Source organism: Perna viridis, chromosome 3 (assembly GCF_037379345.1).
Source record: "Perna viridis isolate PV_CMFRI_1.1 ecotype Kerala chromosome 3, ASM3737934v1, whole genome shotgun sequence".
Classification (NCBI taxonomy): Eukaryota; Metazoa; Mollusca; class Bivalvia; order Mytilida; family Mytilidae; genus Perna; species Perna viridis.
Genome location: NC_142447.1, coordinates 28,640,446 through 28,658,622, shown reverse-complemented (window position 1 = coordinate 28,658,622; position 18,177 = coordinate 28,640,446). Strand labels below are relative to the sequence as shown.

Genomic DNA, 18,177 nt, shown 5'->3' with positions numbered 1-18,177 from the left:
ATTGACTGTCATTGCTCTTTTGTAAGCATGCGGCGTAAGAAAGATAGAGTGACAACCGGTTAGCTCAGGTGTCAATATAATATGCCAGAATAAAGGGAGACCTTTCTTATTTGCACACGTTTTATTTCTATTTAGTATAATTCATATATTTTATGGATTGAACAATAGATAGACTAACTACATATAGCAAATTGTTTTTTCTTATCTACATTAATCACGTCTCGACAGTTGCATACAAAAAACGTGCAACTTTAATTTTACATTGTTTTACCTCGCAAATTTAAATTATATAACAGATCATCAAATTTAAAACAGCAAATAAACATCTTACAGCTGTATTTTTGTGTAGACCGAAATGGATTGGACACTACAAGCATTGCTGTCAGTTGTCGAGTGTTTCAGACTGCAAAATATCTTCAAAATAAAAACTATATGTCCTTCTGTGTGCATAGGAAAAGCAAATTTACTTTTAAGTCTTAGTATAAATGATAGAATATTGAAAATAATCCGTAAGTATAAGACGACATCTTGGCTTTCATGTAAGACTGTTATATTATATATATTTCACTTGTAATTCATTTTGTTATTTGAAGCTGCAGTTCTACTTCTTGGAGGATTAAACCAATAATGGCTCGTGGTGTACCAGTTGTGTTTTTCTTATCAAGTTTAGCAGTAGTAAACATTACCTATGGGAATAGCACTGACGACAAAACAACATCCGGTAAGGGCCGAAAATGATAGGTAGAACATTACTTAGTAGAGTTATTCTAAATGTTTTCAATTTCTTGCTCTTCAAATCACAAGCAATTCAATTCACAAAAAAAACACCTTCAACCATTAACCTAGTTTTCTTTTACACTGTGCAATTATTCAAAATATTATTATAATTTCTCGTGTTACAACGTAAAGATGGATATCATTGTATTTAGAAATTGAGTATACCCAGTTTATACACGTGACAAGTACGGTTTGTCATTACATCAGTTCAGACGTTTCAAATTTCACTTTACATGTAGAACAAGAGGCTGTTGTCATTTTTGATTTTCTATTACTATAATTTGCTCATGTTTTCATTTATCTCCATTTATAATTACTGTCATAGTAATTATCTTCAGATGTTCATTGCATTTAGTTCTGACACACGTTTCCACTCCAATTAGGTTGTTTTTTTTTTCTGCCTTGCGAAATCTTTGATGATAGAGTTATTTTTTCTTGTTATCCTCATATTGAATTTATGTATGATATAACACATGATTACGTGATTATTTTTATATTGTATTAATGAGATGTATATTCCAGTTATAAATTATGTTAGTGACATGTATTTTATTTTTCTATAACAAAAACCAGTATCCTCTATGTACCATGGGCTATGGGAAATCGTATAGATATATGTTTTACTGTGATTTAGAGTATAGCATAACTACTTTCAATTGACATACACTGTCATGTCCACGTTGTATATATTTATAATAAAACAAAGAAAAACTAACAAACAACACAAAAATCTAATTTAAATCATAAAAACAACAACAACAACAAATACGTGTTAAACAACATCAAATGTAGTACATATCAAATATTTTTTTTCATGTGTTTCATTCATTAGTGAAATCTCTGAGTACATAGTTGATATTCTATTTGGCAGAAGAAAACAGTGGAAAAATAAAGGCTGTATAAGTAAGTTTATCAAAAATGACATTCAGTCTTAAAAATAGAATATTATTTACTCACCGGCTGTAAGAAAATATAGGACTGAAGACTTGAAAAAGAACCAATATTTAAAAGGTTATATATATATATATATTCTAACATCGTTGGGAATTTTTCAGACCTTTCAATACGTTTACATATCTTCCCTGTATCAATTTGATCCGATGAAGCAGTGTAGCGAATAGAGTCATCACATTCTAAGACGTTTGTATAATATTGATTTGTTGTGATATGCATCATTAATTTGATCCTCTATCCTACATAATAACATCTAAATGAACTGTCCCGTACTACCATGTATCGTGTACTAAGTTACAGCCCTAGATTAATCCTACGCGGAGGAATGACCCGGCCAGCGAAAGCTATATTTTTATATAGCCTAGCTAGCCGAGTGGTCTAGGGCACTGGACTTTGTGCAGGCGGTGTTGCCATAGATGTCACAGCCGTACGAGTTCGAGTCTCGCGTAGGGAACGACCAAAAATTTTGCCAACGCAAATTTGACAGTTCTAACATCGTTGGGAATTTTACGGACCTTTCTATACGTTTACATATCTTCCCTGTATCAATTTGACCCGATCGGCAGTGTAGCGAATAGCGTCGTCACATTCTAAGACGTTTGTATATATATATATATATATACAGAAACAGTAATCAAGGGAACCAAGGTTATAGCGGTAATCAAAAGAATGTAATCCAGGGACAAAGACCAGACATGGAAAAGACATACACATAAAAAAAAAACATAAAGTAACTAAAATCATACATACAAAGTAACAAAAGCAAATAAGCAACTCGGACTCCACTAAAAACTGGGAGCATGGACCAGGTCAACCGGTAGGGTAAGCGTCCTCTGCACTTCTAGAAACACCCGTCGAGTTGCTCATAAAAAGTCAAGTCCGGGGTAGACCAACGAGGAATGGAAAACCATGACCCGTTGAATAAATAAGTTTTTATGGTGCAGACTGATACACCATAACGATCCACGAATTTATGATGACGACCATAAAACTTCTGCAGTGATGACATCAATCTTGTAGCAACATAACCCTGTTCCAGAAGCCTACTTGTTAGAGTTCTAGCGCAATACAAAATGTCTGCGTAGTTTCGGCATTCTCTGGCGTATGAGTTGTGATATGAACACTCCATACGCAGGTGCTGATGGCATGTTGCCACAGGTGAAAGGAAAGTACGGTTTAATCTATAAAAATGTTTAAAGGTATTTTTCCAAAATTTGCGACCAATCAAGTGTTTTTGACTGTTGAATAAGTACAATCAATTATACTTGCCTATATTTGACTAATTTGAAAGTTTTCACGAACATTTCTTTTTATTATTTTGATCATTCCAATGAAATAAAGACAGGTTATTGACTACGAAAGAAATAAAATTAAACATGCAAATGTTTCACATGAAATTCATGTGTAAGCGAATTTTACGTATAATTCACATGCAATTAATCATAACATGATTTTCACGTAAAATTCTCTTATCATGAAATTCATGCTAAGATTTAACATGTAAATTTCGTGAACATTTCTAGAAATAATTTTACCTGTGTACAAAAAATTTCATGGCATATAAAATGTGTACATGTGATCGAACTGAACAGCTTTGTTTCACCTCATCAGTGTAAAAACGCAAATTCAAATCTTCCCACGAGTATCTTGACCGAAACTAAACTTTATGCTACTAACGCTTAATCATTGAAATGTTAAAATATTTTTACATTTTTCCTCGCTTTGCCTAAGATACAAGACATTCCGATTGTGGTGATTTAGACAAAAGAGTTTGCGCGACTGGGATATATACGATCTACCCTGACAAATCATACGGACATATGGACAAAGCAAGCGGAGGCTGGACTGTAAGTATAAATACAATTATTCAAATTTTAAACGTAAGTTTAAGAGATAATAGGACATTACAGGGTTTAAAAGTTTTATCACTTCACGAATAAAAACAATTATTAATATTAAATTGGTGAATCTTGAATTAATTTTATATGTCATGATGATGGGTGATATACAATGAATATTTAATGTGTTAGTGTTAAGGCAGAAATATAAAATATAATAACTGAAAAAGTTTTTTCGAATGCTTCAATTTGTTTTAAGAACAAGATTTTCATAAATGTATCTTGTCTGTTTAAATTAATTGACAAAAACGTAAGTTACAATCCCTTAGTTTCCGTTGGTCCGTTCACATAGCAATTAAAACCTGAATATGTTTTAACAGATCACTTACTTTCTAAGATACAGAACCGATTTCAGTAATCCCAATTTATCTTGTACTACCAATTAGCCTCTTTCAAAATAAAGTTTGGAATAAAGAGAAACGAACCAAACAGGAGCACATTTCGAGTGATAATTATGCTTACCAACTGACGAAAAAAACAAGACCAAATATACTTAGGGGAGACGAAACATACATTCTTATCAATAATTTAATCCAATACATACGCTTTATTCCTATTACAGGTATTTCAACGACGTCAAAACGGACCTGTAATTTTTTATAGAGACTGGGAAGCGTACAAATTTGGATTTGGCTCTTTAAACGGATAAGTTTGGCTAGGTTTGGAGTTATATGCATATTTGAATATTGTGCAAATATTATCAATATTGTTCAGTTCAGATCGTCTTCCTTTTTGTAATTTTATCAATTTTGAAAACAAGTATTCATTTTTTTCTGATCTAATCGAGAAAAAATATAACCCTTAACTATAATTCTGTAAATAGCTTGGATATTTCCGACGAAGATATTTAAGTTTGTTTCTTAAAACGCTTTTGGAAACAAATAGGTTCAGAAGTCATGAATCAATTAGTTCCGTTTTGATTTGTTTTAAACAGAATAGAATGAAATGCTAGAGCAAATATTACATATATAACCATGGCAACAAGTAAATGGCGTAATGGCGGAACCCAGACATAGGGCACTTTACATTATGTAGTTGGTAAAGAATGAATCGTCACAAAATTAACTCGTAAAATATTAGAAAATGATTTGTACCGATAAATGATACATAAACCATGCGTACAATGTAGATTTCCACGTTATTAGAATTTTTTATGTTTATGGTTTCATATTGATATTAGTTTTACAAACTTTTCGATAATGAAATCCTTTACAATGCTTTTGTATGTTGGCAATTACGATAAACCTAATACATATATCAAATAGAAATATTCAAATAACAATGTCGGTTTTCCTGCTTCGTTTAGTTGAAATATAAAAAGAATTTTATTCCGACAATTATTTTAGGGAACGACATAATTCATAAAATTACGTCACAGGAAGTGTATGCACTACGAATTGATATGGAAGATTTTGAGAACAACCACAGATATGCAGAATATTCTACATTCACTGTTGGAACAATAAGCAGCGGTTATAAACTTCAAGTGACTGGCTGCAAGAGTAATGCAGGTTTGATGTGCAATTTTTATTCCATCCAAACTTAAAGGCGTTTTACTTTTTTAATATTTCTTTTTTATTTGTTTATTTATTTTATTTTTTTCTTTGTAATTATATCAACTGATTTCGTCTATTGGTATAAATGGCTACACATATAGGTAATATCTTACGGATCAAATCAAAATTTGGAAAATGTTTTACTGTTCCTTCTATCTAACAATTCATTTTTCTTTTATCGTTAAGGTGACACTTTTAGATATCATAATGGGATGAAGTTTACAACTAAAAATAAAGACAATGACTTATACAGTCGTAATTGTGCATTGTTGTATAAGGGCGGGTGGTAGTATGATAAATGCCACTCGAGTAATTTAAATGGTTTGTACCTGAAGGGATATCACACCTCGTTTGCAAATGATATCAACTGGAAAACATTGACAGCTTTTAGCAACAACTATGATGATAAAGAGATCTAATTTTTTTTAATTCATGTTCATATAACAAACGTGCCTTTCTTTCATTTTTTTTTACAAATTTGTTACTTCGGTAAAATGAATTGTGGAAATGTCCCAATGAAGTGTGAAAGTAACAAAGATTCCACCAAAATAAAAATACCATAAATGAAACAAATTAACTGCAGAGAAAACACAAAAAAATGAATAAAAGAATTAAATACACTAAAACGGCAAGTATTAAGAAAGCGCATGGATTGGATACGCCTCATATGCTTTTTAATAAAAAAAAAGAACCGCTGAGTTGTTCATTTGACGTCAAACCTTCTTTACGACGAAGAGGGATACTTCGACATTGTGAGGAGGTCGGTTCTCATGGTGGATAGATGTCGATCGTAAAACTCTGAAAGTACGTTTTTTAACATTTCTAACGAACAAAGGTAAAAAGCATCAAGTTTGGACATATAATCCCGGCCTCATTATTATTAGAGAAACTATTTCAGTATTGTTTATTTAGCATGTATTTATGATGACATACTGACTAGAAGCATACATGCATTTTAAGAAAAGTCAAAAAAAATATGATAGGCAAAGTGGAATTAAACAAACAAACAAACAAAAATCGTACATTCAATGAAAAATTAAACAGAAAAACAAAAATTAAAAACACAACAAAATAAAAGAAACAAACGACAAACAAAATGATTGAAATTGCTCATCTCCTCAAAACAAAAAAGTCGATATGAAAACGAAGAAAACTACTACATGTGTAGTGGTAAATGATAAATCAGTATATCATATCAGTTGTTATAATTGATGGTAACAGTTTTGAGGCAATATATCGAGTAAAATGTTTTGACAGAACCTAGGTTATACTTCCAGAGAGAAGCTGACAGTATTGAATAAAGTCAAAATCTGCATTTAACACAAACATTATGTGCTCATGCATAATTGTATAAGAAACTTATGGCATGTGTACAATACTACATTAACACCATTTATAATTAAACCACTTCACAATAAGTTTACATACCGAAATCTATGCTCATATAACATATAAAAATTAAGAAACAAGCATATCATAATTTGCAATATGAATGATTGGTGTTTTTGTATTCTGTATTCAGATCTGTACATTTGAGGAAACCATACTTACTTCTTCCACTAAAATCAACCAGTGAAAACCAAATCAAGAACAATAACTCTTACAAACTGCCTAACTATATAACTATATAATAGATGTTAAGCAGAAAATGGACGATTCAGTAAAATTTCGGCTACTAACGATAGCACCCCGCGGGACGGTGGCCCTTGGGGTGATATAGGAGTCTCAAGTTGATAAAGCATGTGATACAGTTTTTGACATTTAAAATTCAGTTTAGCTTACTTAATATCAATACCCTATATCACAACCCTTTACGTATATCGCATTCCTTATATCACACCCTTCCTCAGACCATACATGAAGTATAATTTAAATTTGTAATATAATGTACCACCAAACCTCTTTCAAAACTTTTAACTTCTATACTCACATCTGTTAAGGAGAATCTCCAGTCTTACCACAGCACTTGTTACTTCCGTAGTGATTTTGATTCAACATGGATCCTGAAAAATTCGAAAAATCTTTTGGAGACCCTCAATTGAAGATTATTATTATATTCTGTATTAGCATTATAACAAACTATTTTTTTAAAACCGTATATTTTTATTCCTCGACTCAAAACATCGTTATTTCTCCAACAAAGATGGTAAACCTAGATATAATTATATTGTTCTTGGTAGAAATTCCTCATACTTTGTAAAAACATAATTCCAAACAATCTTCCAAATAAACAGAACATTTTTTTAAAATGCCGGAATTTTTAATCCACACATACATGTATCTGTCTAGTGTGATCGATGCGTTTTTCAACAAACGGTCGGTATTCCAATGGAAACAAATTGTGCTCCTCTACTTTCTGACCTGACCTATAACTACACTCTTATGAGGCTAACTTTATAGCTGATCTGATCCGAAAGAAAGAACATCGTTTGGCTAGATCCTTTAATCTCAGTTTCAGCTATATAGATGACGTACTATCTTTAAATAATCCTAGCTTCAGGGACTTGATACATCGCATCTACCCCGTAAGAATTTGAGATAAAGGATACTACAGACACTGTGAAGTCTGCCTCATATCTTGACCTACACTTAGAGATCGATGATAAAGGAAAACTATTGCGTAAATATAACGACAAACATGATGACTTTTCATTCAGAATTGTCAACTTTCCTTTCATCTGTGGCAACATTCCTTCAGCACCTGCGTATGAGGTTTTCATATCACAACTCATACTTTATGCCAGAGCTTGCCGTAACTACGCAGACTTTTTACATCGCGCTAGGACTCTTACAGTTAGGCTTCTCGAAAAGGGTTATGTTGCTACAAGATTGAAGTCATCACTACACTACATCATGAACTCGTGGATCGTTATGGTGTATCCATCTGCACCATGAAAACTGATTTGTTCAGTGTGTCATAGTTTTCCTTTCCTTGTTTGTCTACCTCGGACTTGACTTTTTATGAGCAACTCGGCGGGTGTTTCTAGAAGAGCAGAGGACGCTTACCTACTGGTACACCTGGTCTATGCATAAAGTTTTTAGTGGAGTACGAGTTACTCCTTTGCTTTTGTTACTTTGTATGCACATTAGTTACTTAATGTTCTTTGTTGTGTATGTCTGTTTTCCATGTTTGGTCTTTGTCCCTGGATTACTTTACTTCAACATTACTTCAAGTTTCCTACTAAGGATACAGCGGATCCTTAGAAGGAAACTTGAAGTAATGTTGAAGTATATGATCTATTTGACATGACATGAATAAATCCGTATTACATGCATAATCAACCCCAGACCTATATCACTTTCGGCCAGTGGCCCTTTGGGTAATAAAGGAGCCTGGGGTTGATATGGCATGTGATTTAAATTTTGACATGTAATATTGGATATATTTATACATTTCAGGACCTGTATCGGTACTGTTCAGTGTGTTAACATTTTATTATTATAACAAATTAACAAATTTATATCTATTTGCAATATTGAACAAAACGGTTATATCCGACGATTCGCCTACTTCAGCAAAAGTTCTGTATCAGATGAAAATATAAGAGAACAGAACATAATGTGATCATTCTCATTGTCTTTTATTTGTAAATTTATATTTGTGTAAAACCTGTTTGTGGTAGTTATTTCCAACAAAAACCTATTAAAAATATTCTTTAGGTAACGACCATCTCCATCATATAACATCACAGGGATTCTACACTCTAAAAGTTGACTTGGCTGACTTCGAAAACAACCACAAATATGCAAAGTACTCCAAGTTTGCTATTGGACCTGAAAGCAGTGGATATAAACTTGTAATCAGTGCCTACAGAAATGCAGGTTCGGGCTATTGATAATTTTGTCAGTTTATTTCATTTTTAATATTTTTTTTACTGTCGTTTTACCTAAATGAGCGTCATAGATATGTATCACAAATGAAATTTCATTTTTGCGCTTACATGATAGGTAAAATCATACAAAATCGATATTCAGCATTTTATTTAAAGGTAATACACTAAAGAGTGTGCTACAATTTCTTTGATCTCAAATTTCCTAACCCGAATATCTAATTTAAGGTGACAGCATTAAACGACATAACGGTATGAGGTATGAAATTTTCAACGAAGGACAAGGATAATGACACATATTTCAAAAGCTGCGTCCAGGCATATAAGGGCGCTTGGTGGTACAAGGACTGCGTTGATAGTAACCTAAATGGATATTATTTAAGTGGTAATCACAGTTCAACTGCTGATGGTGTCGACCGGAAACATTGGAAGGGGTATCACTACTCTCTGAAAACCATTAAGATGATGATTAGGAGAATATAAGCTATTTCTTTATAATTAGTTTATCGCAGGTCATATTCATGTTAGATTTGCGGGCAGAATGTGATCTTATTAAATGTTTACTTCTTTGTTTTGTTATTTAATTATTGCTTTCATCACACTTAGAAACCGGCTAGAATATATTGCTTTTAAGTAATTCATAACTGTTTTCTAACTGTCTCTGAGGTGCATTACAGAAATTTCAGAAATGATACAATTTGCATATTTGTTTTATGTTTCACTTTTTCCCTATGGTTCTTAAGTTAGAGTTTTATCCAACACCTTAAACGTAAAAAGGGAAAAGAGTGTTTTTTTTTTTTTTTTTTTTGTTTTTTTTTAATTTATTTTATTTTTTTTTATTTGGCTAAAATACACAAAAACGTCACAAACAAAATTCCCCCGTATTTCAAAGAGGCATCAATTATTTCATATTCCTATACTTCACCTATTGCATCTAATATTTTTAATTATAAAAGGCTATTGCAGTACCTCGCGATTGCGATTGAGGATTTCAAGGCTAAGCCACTTAACTATTCTTGCAAAAACACACCATTAAAATACAGGCCTTCCGCTCCCGTCATCACTGGAGATTTAAACATAATCGAAAATAACTCTCTTCGTCAGGTCCTTTCTAAATGTCCCAATTGCAGGTACCATGAACCACATCCCATATTTGGAATTATAACTTTAAAAGTTCTTACGTGCCAAGGAGGAATACGCAAGAAAATGGATAAAACGAGAACAAGAAATCATCGATTCTCTGTCAGAATGGGTGAAGGATGGGAGGTCTTAAATTTTGAAACGTATGATAGTTTAAAGTAGGTCAATGAGTGTCAATGCCACATCAGTTTTCAAAGACCCTAATGTAGCAAACATTGGATACTATACATGATAAATATGTTGTCATACTAGCTTACAAAGCCCAAAACATCATTGTTTTTGTTTGCAAAACGTATTACATCCAAGTTTATTATCAGAGGTCGATGTAGAAAATAATAGCAGTAATAAGACCTATAATGCTACCATACTCTCCAAAGAAGAGATAGTGAAAAACCTCGTTTGGTCTCTGTACCAAAGGCGATGAGTGTGATTTACTGTATTTTTACTGGATTCTTAAACTCCAACTCCACAAGTATCCATACAAACAACGCTTCATATCTGGATCTGCAAAATGAACCATCAAACATTTTTCAGAACTTTAAACTTCTATACTCAAGAGGGTCTCCATTCCTACCACGATACTTGTTACTCCCGTAGTGGTATCAATTCAATTTGGATCCTGAAAAATTCTGGAGACCCTCAATTCAAGATTATTATCAGAATATAATAGCATTAAAACCTATATTTTTTTTTCAACTCTTTATACTTCAATTCCCCATACTCAGTTACAGCTAAAATCCCGACTTAAAACATAATACATCATTGTTACTCGGAAAAAAGAGGAAACACCTAGACACAAATATGTAGTTCTTGGTAGAGATTCATCATACTTTGTAAAACAATTTTTTAGCGACGTGGTTGACGCATTTTTTTAACAAACGGTCTGCATTCCGATGATACAAATTGTGCTTCTCTACTTCCTAACGTATTCCTACACTCTTATGTCTTTATAGCAGATTTAATCCACAAAAAATGGAACTTCGTTTTGAATGATCCTTTAATCTCAGTTTCCGTTATATAGATGACGTATTTAAGTAATCCTAGTTTCAGATATTTTATACATCGTATCTACCCCAAAAAACTTGCGATAAAGAATACTACAGACATTGTGAATCAGCCTCATATCTTGACCACACGTAGAGATCGATGGTATAGAAAAACTATTGAACCATCAATACGACAAACGCGATGACTTTTCATTCCGTCTTGTCAATTTTCCTTTTATCTGAGGCAACATACTTTCAGCACCTGCATATGGAGTTATGCCAGAGCCTGCCGTAACTACGCAGACTTTTTTGTATCGTGCTAGACTTCTGGAAAAGGGTTATGTTGCTACAAGATTGAAGTCATCATTAAAGAAGTTTTATCTCCGTCATCATGAACTCGTGGATCGTTACGGCGTATCCATCTTTACCATGAAAACTGATTTGTTCAAGGTGTCATAGTTTCCCTTTCCTCTTTCGTCTACCCCCGACTTGACTTTTTATGAGCAATTCGTCTGTGTTTATTTTTTAAGAAAAGCAGAGGAGGCTAATCCTACCGGTGTACCTGGTCCATCTCTGTCTACCCCGGACTTGACTTTTTATGAGAAACTCGTCTGTTTATTTTTTTAAGAAAAGCAGAGGAGGCTTACCCTACCGGTGCACCTGGTCCATGCTCCCAGTTTTTAGTGGAGTCCGAGTTGCTCATTTGGTTTTGTTACCTTGTATGTATGATTTTAGTTACTTTGTGTTCTTTGTTGTGTGTGTCTGTTTTCCATGTCTGGTCTTTGTCCCTGGATTACATTATTTTGATTACCGCTATAACCTTGGTTCCCTTGTTTACTCTTTCAATATATGCTTTGAATGAATTCAACCAATACAAAGCTCCGCATTTTTGCATGACCTGATTGATTCTATTTTGATCCGTTCTTAAAATTCAAGAGGTTATTTTTCATAATCAATCTTTATGCGTACATATGTACTTCCATGATCACATACCACAACCGGAGGCGCTCAGAACCTATCGTAATAGACAATCATGTTCTTCATTGTATTGCGTAATAAGTAATGCGTATCTGCAAGTATCACACGTGACTTTTTTGTATAGTTAAAAGACTACTTACACACAATTTGGTCATATAAACTTCAAAATCTGTAGTCACCATGTCTACTTTTATTGAGACAATGAACCTCAGTTTTTCTGTCATTGTTATCCTTTCCGCTGTTTTGGGAGGGGTGTTTTCATCTGGTGGTGATACATGTATATCATTTAGATCAGGTAAGAGCATCATCTCATATTTTGATTGAAAGATAATCGATATCACCGTAAAAGACTTTTATACTTTTCACGTAATTTGATACATTTTAAACTAAGTTGTAGATGTTTTGTTTGAAAGTGTACTATTTATTTACTGCTATTTCACTAGTTAATACATTAAATTGCTGTGTAAAGTGTTGAACGGCCAATTCTATACATTTAACAATCTTTTTAAGCAAGCATGGAAATATTGTAGCAAGAGAGAAATACATACTGTTTTCGCGATATTTGTAGGGAATTCAAAAGATAACAAATATGTTATCTTTACTTCATAAAACGTGTGCTTCTTTTGAGGACGTACTTATGCTAAATACCATTTACGAAAATGTCTTTTTACAGGTGTTACTTTTTATGGAAACGCAGCTGAGAGAATTGTTGATATTATGTCTGTCAGCAAATTACAGGGATACAGTGCTCAATGCAAAGGTTTGGATTAAATCAAGCAATAATGCTATTATTGTTTGAGCATTATTTTTTCAACATTTAAGTTTTGTTCGTGTGCACATTAGATAAACTTGTCAAATGTTAAAGTAAATATACATATCAGATAAATATATATAGAAGGGTCTGAAAGAGTAATCAAGGGAACCAAGGTTCCAACGATGTTAGAACTGTCAAATTTGCGATTCAGATGTTTTGGTTGTTCTGTCCGCGGGACTCGAACTCGTACCGCTGTGACATCTATGACAACTATGGCAACACCGCCTGCACGAAGTCCAGTGCCCTACAAGTAGACCACTCGGCCAACTAAGCTTTACAATATATCTTTCTTTGGCCGGGTTATTCCTCCTCGTAAGATTAATCTAGAGATTTAACTAAGTACATGATGTATGGTAGTACGGGACAGTTCATTTAGGTATTATTGTGTAGGATAGGGGATCAAATTAACGGTACAAGTCACAATGTTAGAAATCGTATTCTGGACAAGTAGTTACAAGTATGTCAATTGATTTTGGTTTAAAAAAAATTAATTAATTAAAACTTGTCACAGATGAATTTTGAATACGACACTGGATAATGCCATAAATTTTAAATAAAGGAATTCATATCGAAGTAATGCAATCATCATTTAAAACAAATTGTAGTGTTTTTATATTAACTACAATCAATTGCTTTTATCAAAACTTGATATTTATCTAAATAATTCATCGAATTGTGTATTGTTTCTTTTTTCTTTTTTACTAAATACATATGTATAAGAAAAACGATCCTTTCATAATATATATTTTCGGTTTTTACTCTTTCAAAATAATTTTTCACAAAATTAAACTTTTTAAACTCCACAACTAATATCAAGGCCGTAATCTCATTGTCTAAAGGTTACATGTTTATGTAAAATAAAAACATCATAAAACATTTTTAAAAAATCGGTTACAAAACTTGTAAATGAATAATGTATATTCTTCAATGAACTGCAACTTAAAGTGCTTCTTCCCTTAGATACATATGTAGGCAGCAAAATTCAGCAACATTTGAGAGAGTACTCGGGTAAGTCTACATGAGCTCTACATTTCTTTGAAGCGAAACTTATCCTAAATCGCTCAAGAATTTTTGATGAAATTGTATATTAAGGTTTCGCAACTCATGTAAACGAAGGCTAATATCTATTGTGTAACGAACTTAATTATATTATTATCATTTTTGTATTTATAATTTATTATTTTGCCCATAGTGTGAAATAGATGATGTAGTTTACAAATATCTTGGCCATTTTTTTAAGGTAAGTAATACCCGCTAAATGATTTTCCCGCCAAACAGGTGCGAATACGCACGGGTGATTTTTACAGGTAAAACGGCTAGGCAGAGCACACCTAGATTTTGAAGTGACTGGACGGGTTGTGCCCAAGTTTATAATTCACATATTTTGTTTTAGTAAACAATTATTTTTATTTGTGTCTCTATAAATGCTGGCCAACTGACAATCCGACTATCCTACGTCTTTACATATTGTCTGATGGCTTCAAAGGCAGAAAAGCTAACCTAAGGGTTTTAAATGTTAAGACTTCGTTAGCACAACTTCTCCTAAAATGTTTTTAGTAAAGAGGCATATAGAACGAATACGAGAAATTGCATTATCAAAAAATCAAGAAAAACAAAATAGCCGTTTTATTTGTTTAGGTCATAGATGCCATAAATAGATATTTTATTTCATTCTTAGTGGAGTGGGAGTAAGAATTTTCTATACAAAGGAAGGAAAGGGAAACTTAATATAATTTAAATAACTTCATGCTTATTTAAACACTCTTACCAGCAATATATTTCTTCAATATTATAATAGGATACCCCTTGTGTTGTTTAACTGTCAAGCACCTGTTAAAATTAAACGAATCAAATTTAAGTACCCTTTTTTCTGACAGCATTTAATATAATGTGCAGGGATTGCCAACTGCCCACCGTCAATTGTGAAGGAATTTGCATTTTGGAAGCCTCAAATCATAGTCCCATAAATTACTATCTACGTGTGGTCAGTGTTTACTTATATGGCCTATGGACCATCAATTAAGTTCAGGTAATTTCGCTTATGGGTTATCTTATAATGTTAGAAAAGACTGAAGAGTAACTGTACATCATTTTTCTGTACAAACAAACGTAGGAACAAGCAATTAGATCAATGGGCATGAAAAAACACTAGTACACATATTTCAAAGAACGTTCATCAGAGAGAACAAAATCATGTTAAAATCATTAGATATTCATTTGATAGCTACACGACCATCAGACTGTGGTGAGTTGGATAAGAATGTTTGTCCCACTGGTATCTATACAATTTACCCTGATAAATCTGCTGGATTCGATGTATTATGTGATATGGAAAAAGATGGCGGCGGTTGGACTGTACGTATGCGCTTTCAAAACTGCAAGTAAAACATTTTGAATGAGTCCATCTTAGATGAAAGGATCTTTAACCTATTTGCAATCAGGGGAAACAACTTTAGTCATGACATCTTGAATCTTAAGTGACAAATTATGTTGTAAGATATGAAAATTGTTTAATTAAACCATAATTTATAAGTATTTTACATAACTCATTCAATAGACCTGTAGATTCTGACATGTCCATTTTTTTCTCATTATAAATATCTTCAATAAAACACATCTATTTATGACATTTTTTTTTATAACGTTAACCAAAAAGAATTTTAGAAGAAACTCTTTTTCTGTTCGGATATAAAATTTTGTCAATTATCTCATAGACCCCATTTTTTACGTGAGAATGACTACATCACCCTTTTTTAATGATTTACTTGTCGAATTTTGATAATTGAATTATATTATAAGAAATGACTATAATATGTTTCACTCTATTAGAAATAGCATTAATGTTCGTGGTGTAGACTTGACAGATTTTTAGTGTGCACCACTTCTTTGAAGTTATTTCTTTTTATAGACCGAAAAAATATGTCATTCCTTAAATGGAGTAATACAAATTAGAGAAAAGTACATATTTTATTTAAATATATTTTCTTACAAATACAGGTATTCCAACGCCGCCTAAATGGGTTGGTCAATTTTTACAGAGACTGGGAGGCATACAAACGAGGATTCGGCTCCTTAAATGGAGAATTTTGGCTAGGTAAAATTATTTACGATGGATAATCTTACCATCAAATATTATTATACATTTTTTTTATTGTCTACTGTCTATGTTTTTGCAATGCAAACGTATTTGTATGTTAAATAGATATTGCATTATTTATTTGAATTATTAAAACATATCATGGGAACTGTTTTATCACATTCAATAGTCAAATTGATCTTGGTTAAAATGAAGTTCACAGAATATACTTTATTAATTGTCTCATTTTCCATAGTAACAAATAATGTTGCACTCCATTAACGTATCCTAGTAAGCAATAAAGCAAACATAATGCATTTCACAGTTGAGTAGAAATGTGTTAGACATCACTTAGACATCATCTTGCGTTTCTTTACTCGTTTCTAATCTGTTCTATGTGATTTAAGGGAATGAACATATCTATAAAATTACGAACCAGGAAATCTACACACTTCGGATCGACTTGACTGATTTTAAAAACAACCATAAATATGCGAAATACTCCAAGTTTTCTGTCGGACCAGAGAGTAATTGGTACACACTAGAAGTTAGTGGCTACAGTGGGGACGCAGGTAGAAAATACTCTTATCTTAATTCATTTTTTGGTATTCTGCATTTGTACTCTCTACTATCTTATTACGTAGGCAACCAAATTCATTGTGAAAGTGGTTGTTCATTTGCAAATCAAAAGCTGACATTATATATACAATAGTAAAATGATTTAGTACACTTCAAACCAGTCTAGTATCTTATAACTCCATTTTCTGTTGACAAACAAATTTAAACGATAAACAATGAATGATTTAACACACTCACAAAATATGTAACACGTAAAATTATTTAAATCACGAATATCAAAACTTTTTTTTCATTTTGCTGCTTTAAATGTTCAATTTGATCTTTAAAGGTAACGACTTAGGATATCATAACGACAAAAAGTTTACAACTAAGGATAAGGATAATGACTTATATAGTACCAACTGCGCCAACGAGTTTAAGGGAGGATGGTGGTATGGGAGTTGTCACAACAGTAACCTCAACGGATTGTACCTGAAAGGAAATCATTCTTCATATGGAAATGGTGTCAACTGGAGAACATGGACGAATTATAACTACTCTCTAAAGGCAACTACTATGATGATTAAAAGAGCTAAATTGTTTTAAACCGTATAGATATTAATAAAACATCTTTTTGAATTGTACTTTCCTTCGTAAATACACAGTTTGGATCAAACTGTAAATTTGAGAATAAACCAACGGTTTATTTTAAAACAACAGAAACAATAACATAAACAAATAATTGAAGGAAATACTGTTTTTATGATACCTTCAGAGAAATTAAAAAGAACAAACTTAAGGTATAAAATGATAACACAAACTTCTGGTAATACTAAGCATTTCTTGCTATTAATAAGCAAAATGTCAGATGTCGACTACATAGATATACGACAATTTCAAGAAAAAGAACTTTAACAAAATATCATGTTAAGACACATTCCACGTAGTCACTGACACGAACTTTAGTTTTTTTTTCTTCTGATTTTACGTATTCAAGTTCATGTATAAAATGTTATTGCTTTGGCGAAACACGCTTGACATGGGTTACCACCTTAATTAATGCATTATAATAGTTATTTATACAAAATACAAAGAATCCACAAAATAACGAAATATTCAATGATAAATAAGTAGCAGAAAACTACTTAATGGATAATGCATACTTAAGCCTAAGGTAAGCGCACTTTTTTAATTGAGTCCAGGTTATACAGATGATAAAAAATCACCAAATAATCATAAGTCTTGTGACCATCTCAATTTTATCTGGACATTTTCAATACTCATAACACGACGAAGTTTTCTCACATTGACATACCTAGCTGTCTGCTTTTAGTTCCATTAATAATTATCCTATCAAATGTCGTATCACTTCAAATGCTTAAGTGCCTGTCTTGTGCGTAATACTTAAAATTGCAATCGCTTCTTGGACTTCCGGCATAGGGCTTATATCATATGGAAATTTGATACTTTGGTAGATGACCAGAAGGCATAAATCTTTATTTGTATGGAGTTTAGGAAACACAACATAGTTAGAACCTTTACAATATTGACTATTCAAAATACACCACCAGACTATATTCCGAAAATAGTCTCAAACACAAGAAAGACAA

General features: G+C 32.4%; 2 protein-coding genes across 4 annotated transcripts; both read left to right on the top strand.

Annotated features, from left to right (window-relative positions):
* Positions 1–589: 589 nt before the first annotated feature.
* Positions 590–10,043, top strand: LOC148621733 (fibrinogen-like protein A). Of its 2 annotated transcripts, none has more exons than XM_088576421.1 (7): positions 590–721; positions 1,610–1,680; positions 3,463–3,578; positions 4,192–4,288; positions 4,976–5,140; positions 8,846–9,007; positions 9,244–10,043. In XM_088576421.1, the coding sequence occupies exons 5-7, from the start codon at positions 5,032–5,034 to the stop codon at positions 9,303–9,305; spliced, it is 333 nt and encodes a 110-aa protein (XP_088432547.1). In that variant the 5' UTR covers positions 590–721; positions 1,610–1,680; positions 3,463–3,578; positions 4,192–4,288; positions 4,976–5,031; the 3' UTR covers positions 9,306–10,043. The 2 variants fall into 2 exon arrangements, with proteins under 2 accessions (XP_088432547.1, XP_088432548.1); XM_088576422.1 differs by having other exon boundaries at positions 598–721; positions 1,649–1,680.
* Positions 10,044–12,256: 2,213 nt separating this feature from the next.
* Positions 12,257–17,206, top strand: LOC148621732 (microfibril-associated glycoprotein 4-like). Of its 2 annotated transcripts, XM_088576412.1 has the most exons (7): positions 12,257–12,414; positions 12,793–12,879; positions 13,894–13,941; positions 15,158–15,288; positions 15,931–16,027; positions 16,417–16,581; positions 16,917–17,206. In XM_088576412.1, the coding sequence occupies exons 1-7, from the start codon at positions 12,300–12,302 to the stop codon at positions 17,171–17,173; spliced, it is 900 nt and encodes a 299-aa protein (XP_088432538.1). In that variant the 5' UTR covers positions 12,257–12,299; the 3' UTR covers positions 17,174–17,206. The 2 variants fall into 2 exon arrangements, with proteins under 2 accessions (XP_088432538.1, XP_088432539.1); XM_088576413.1 differs by lacking the exon at positions 13,894–13,941.
* The last annotated feature ends 971 nt before the right edge of the window (positions 17,207–18,177 follow it).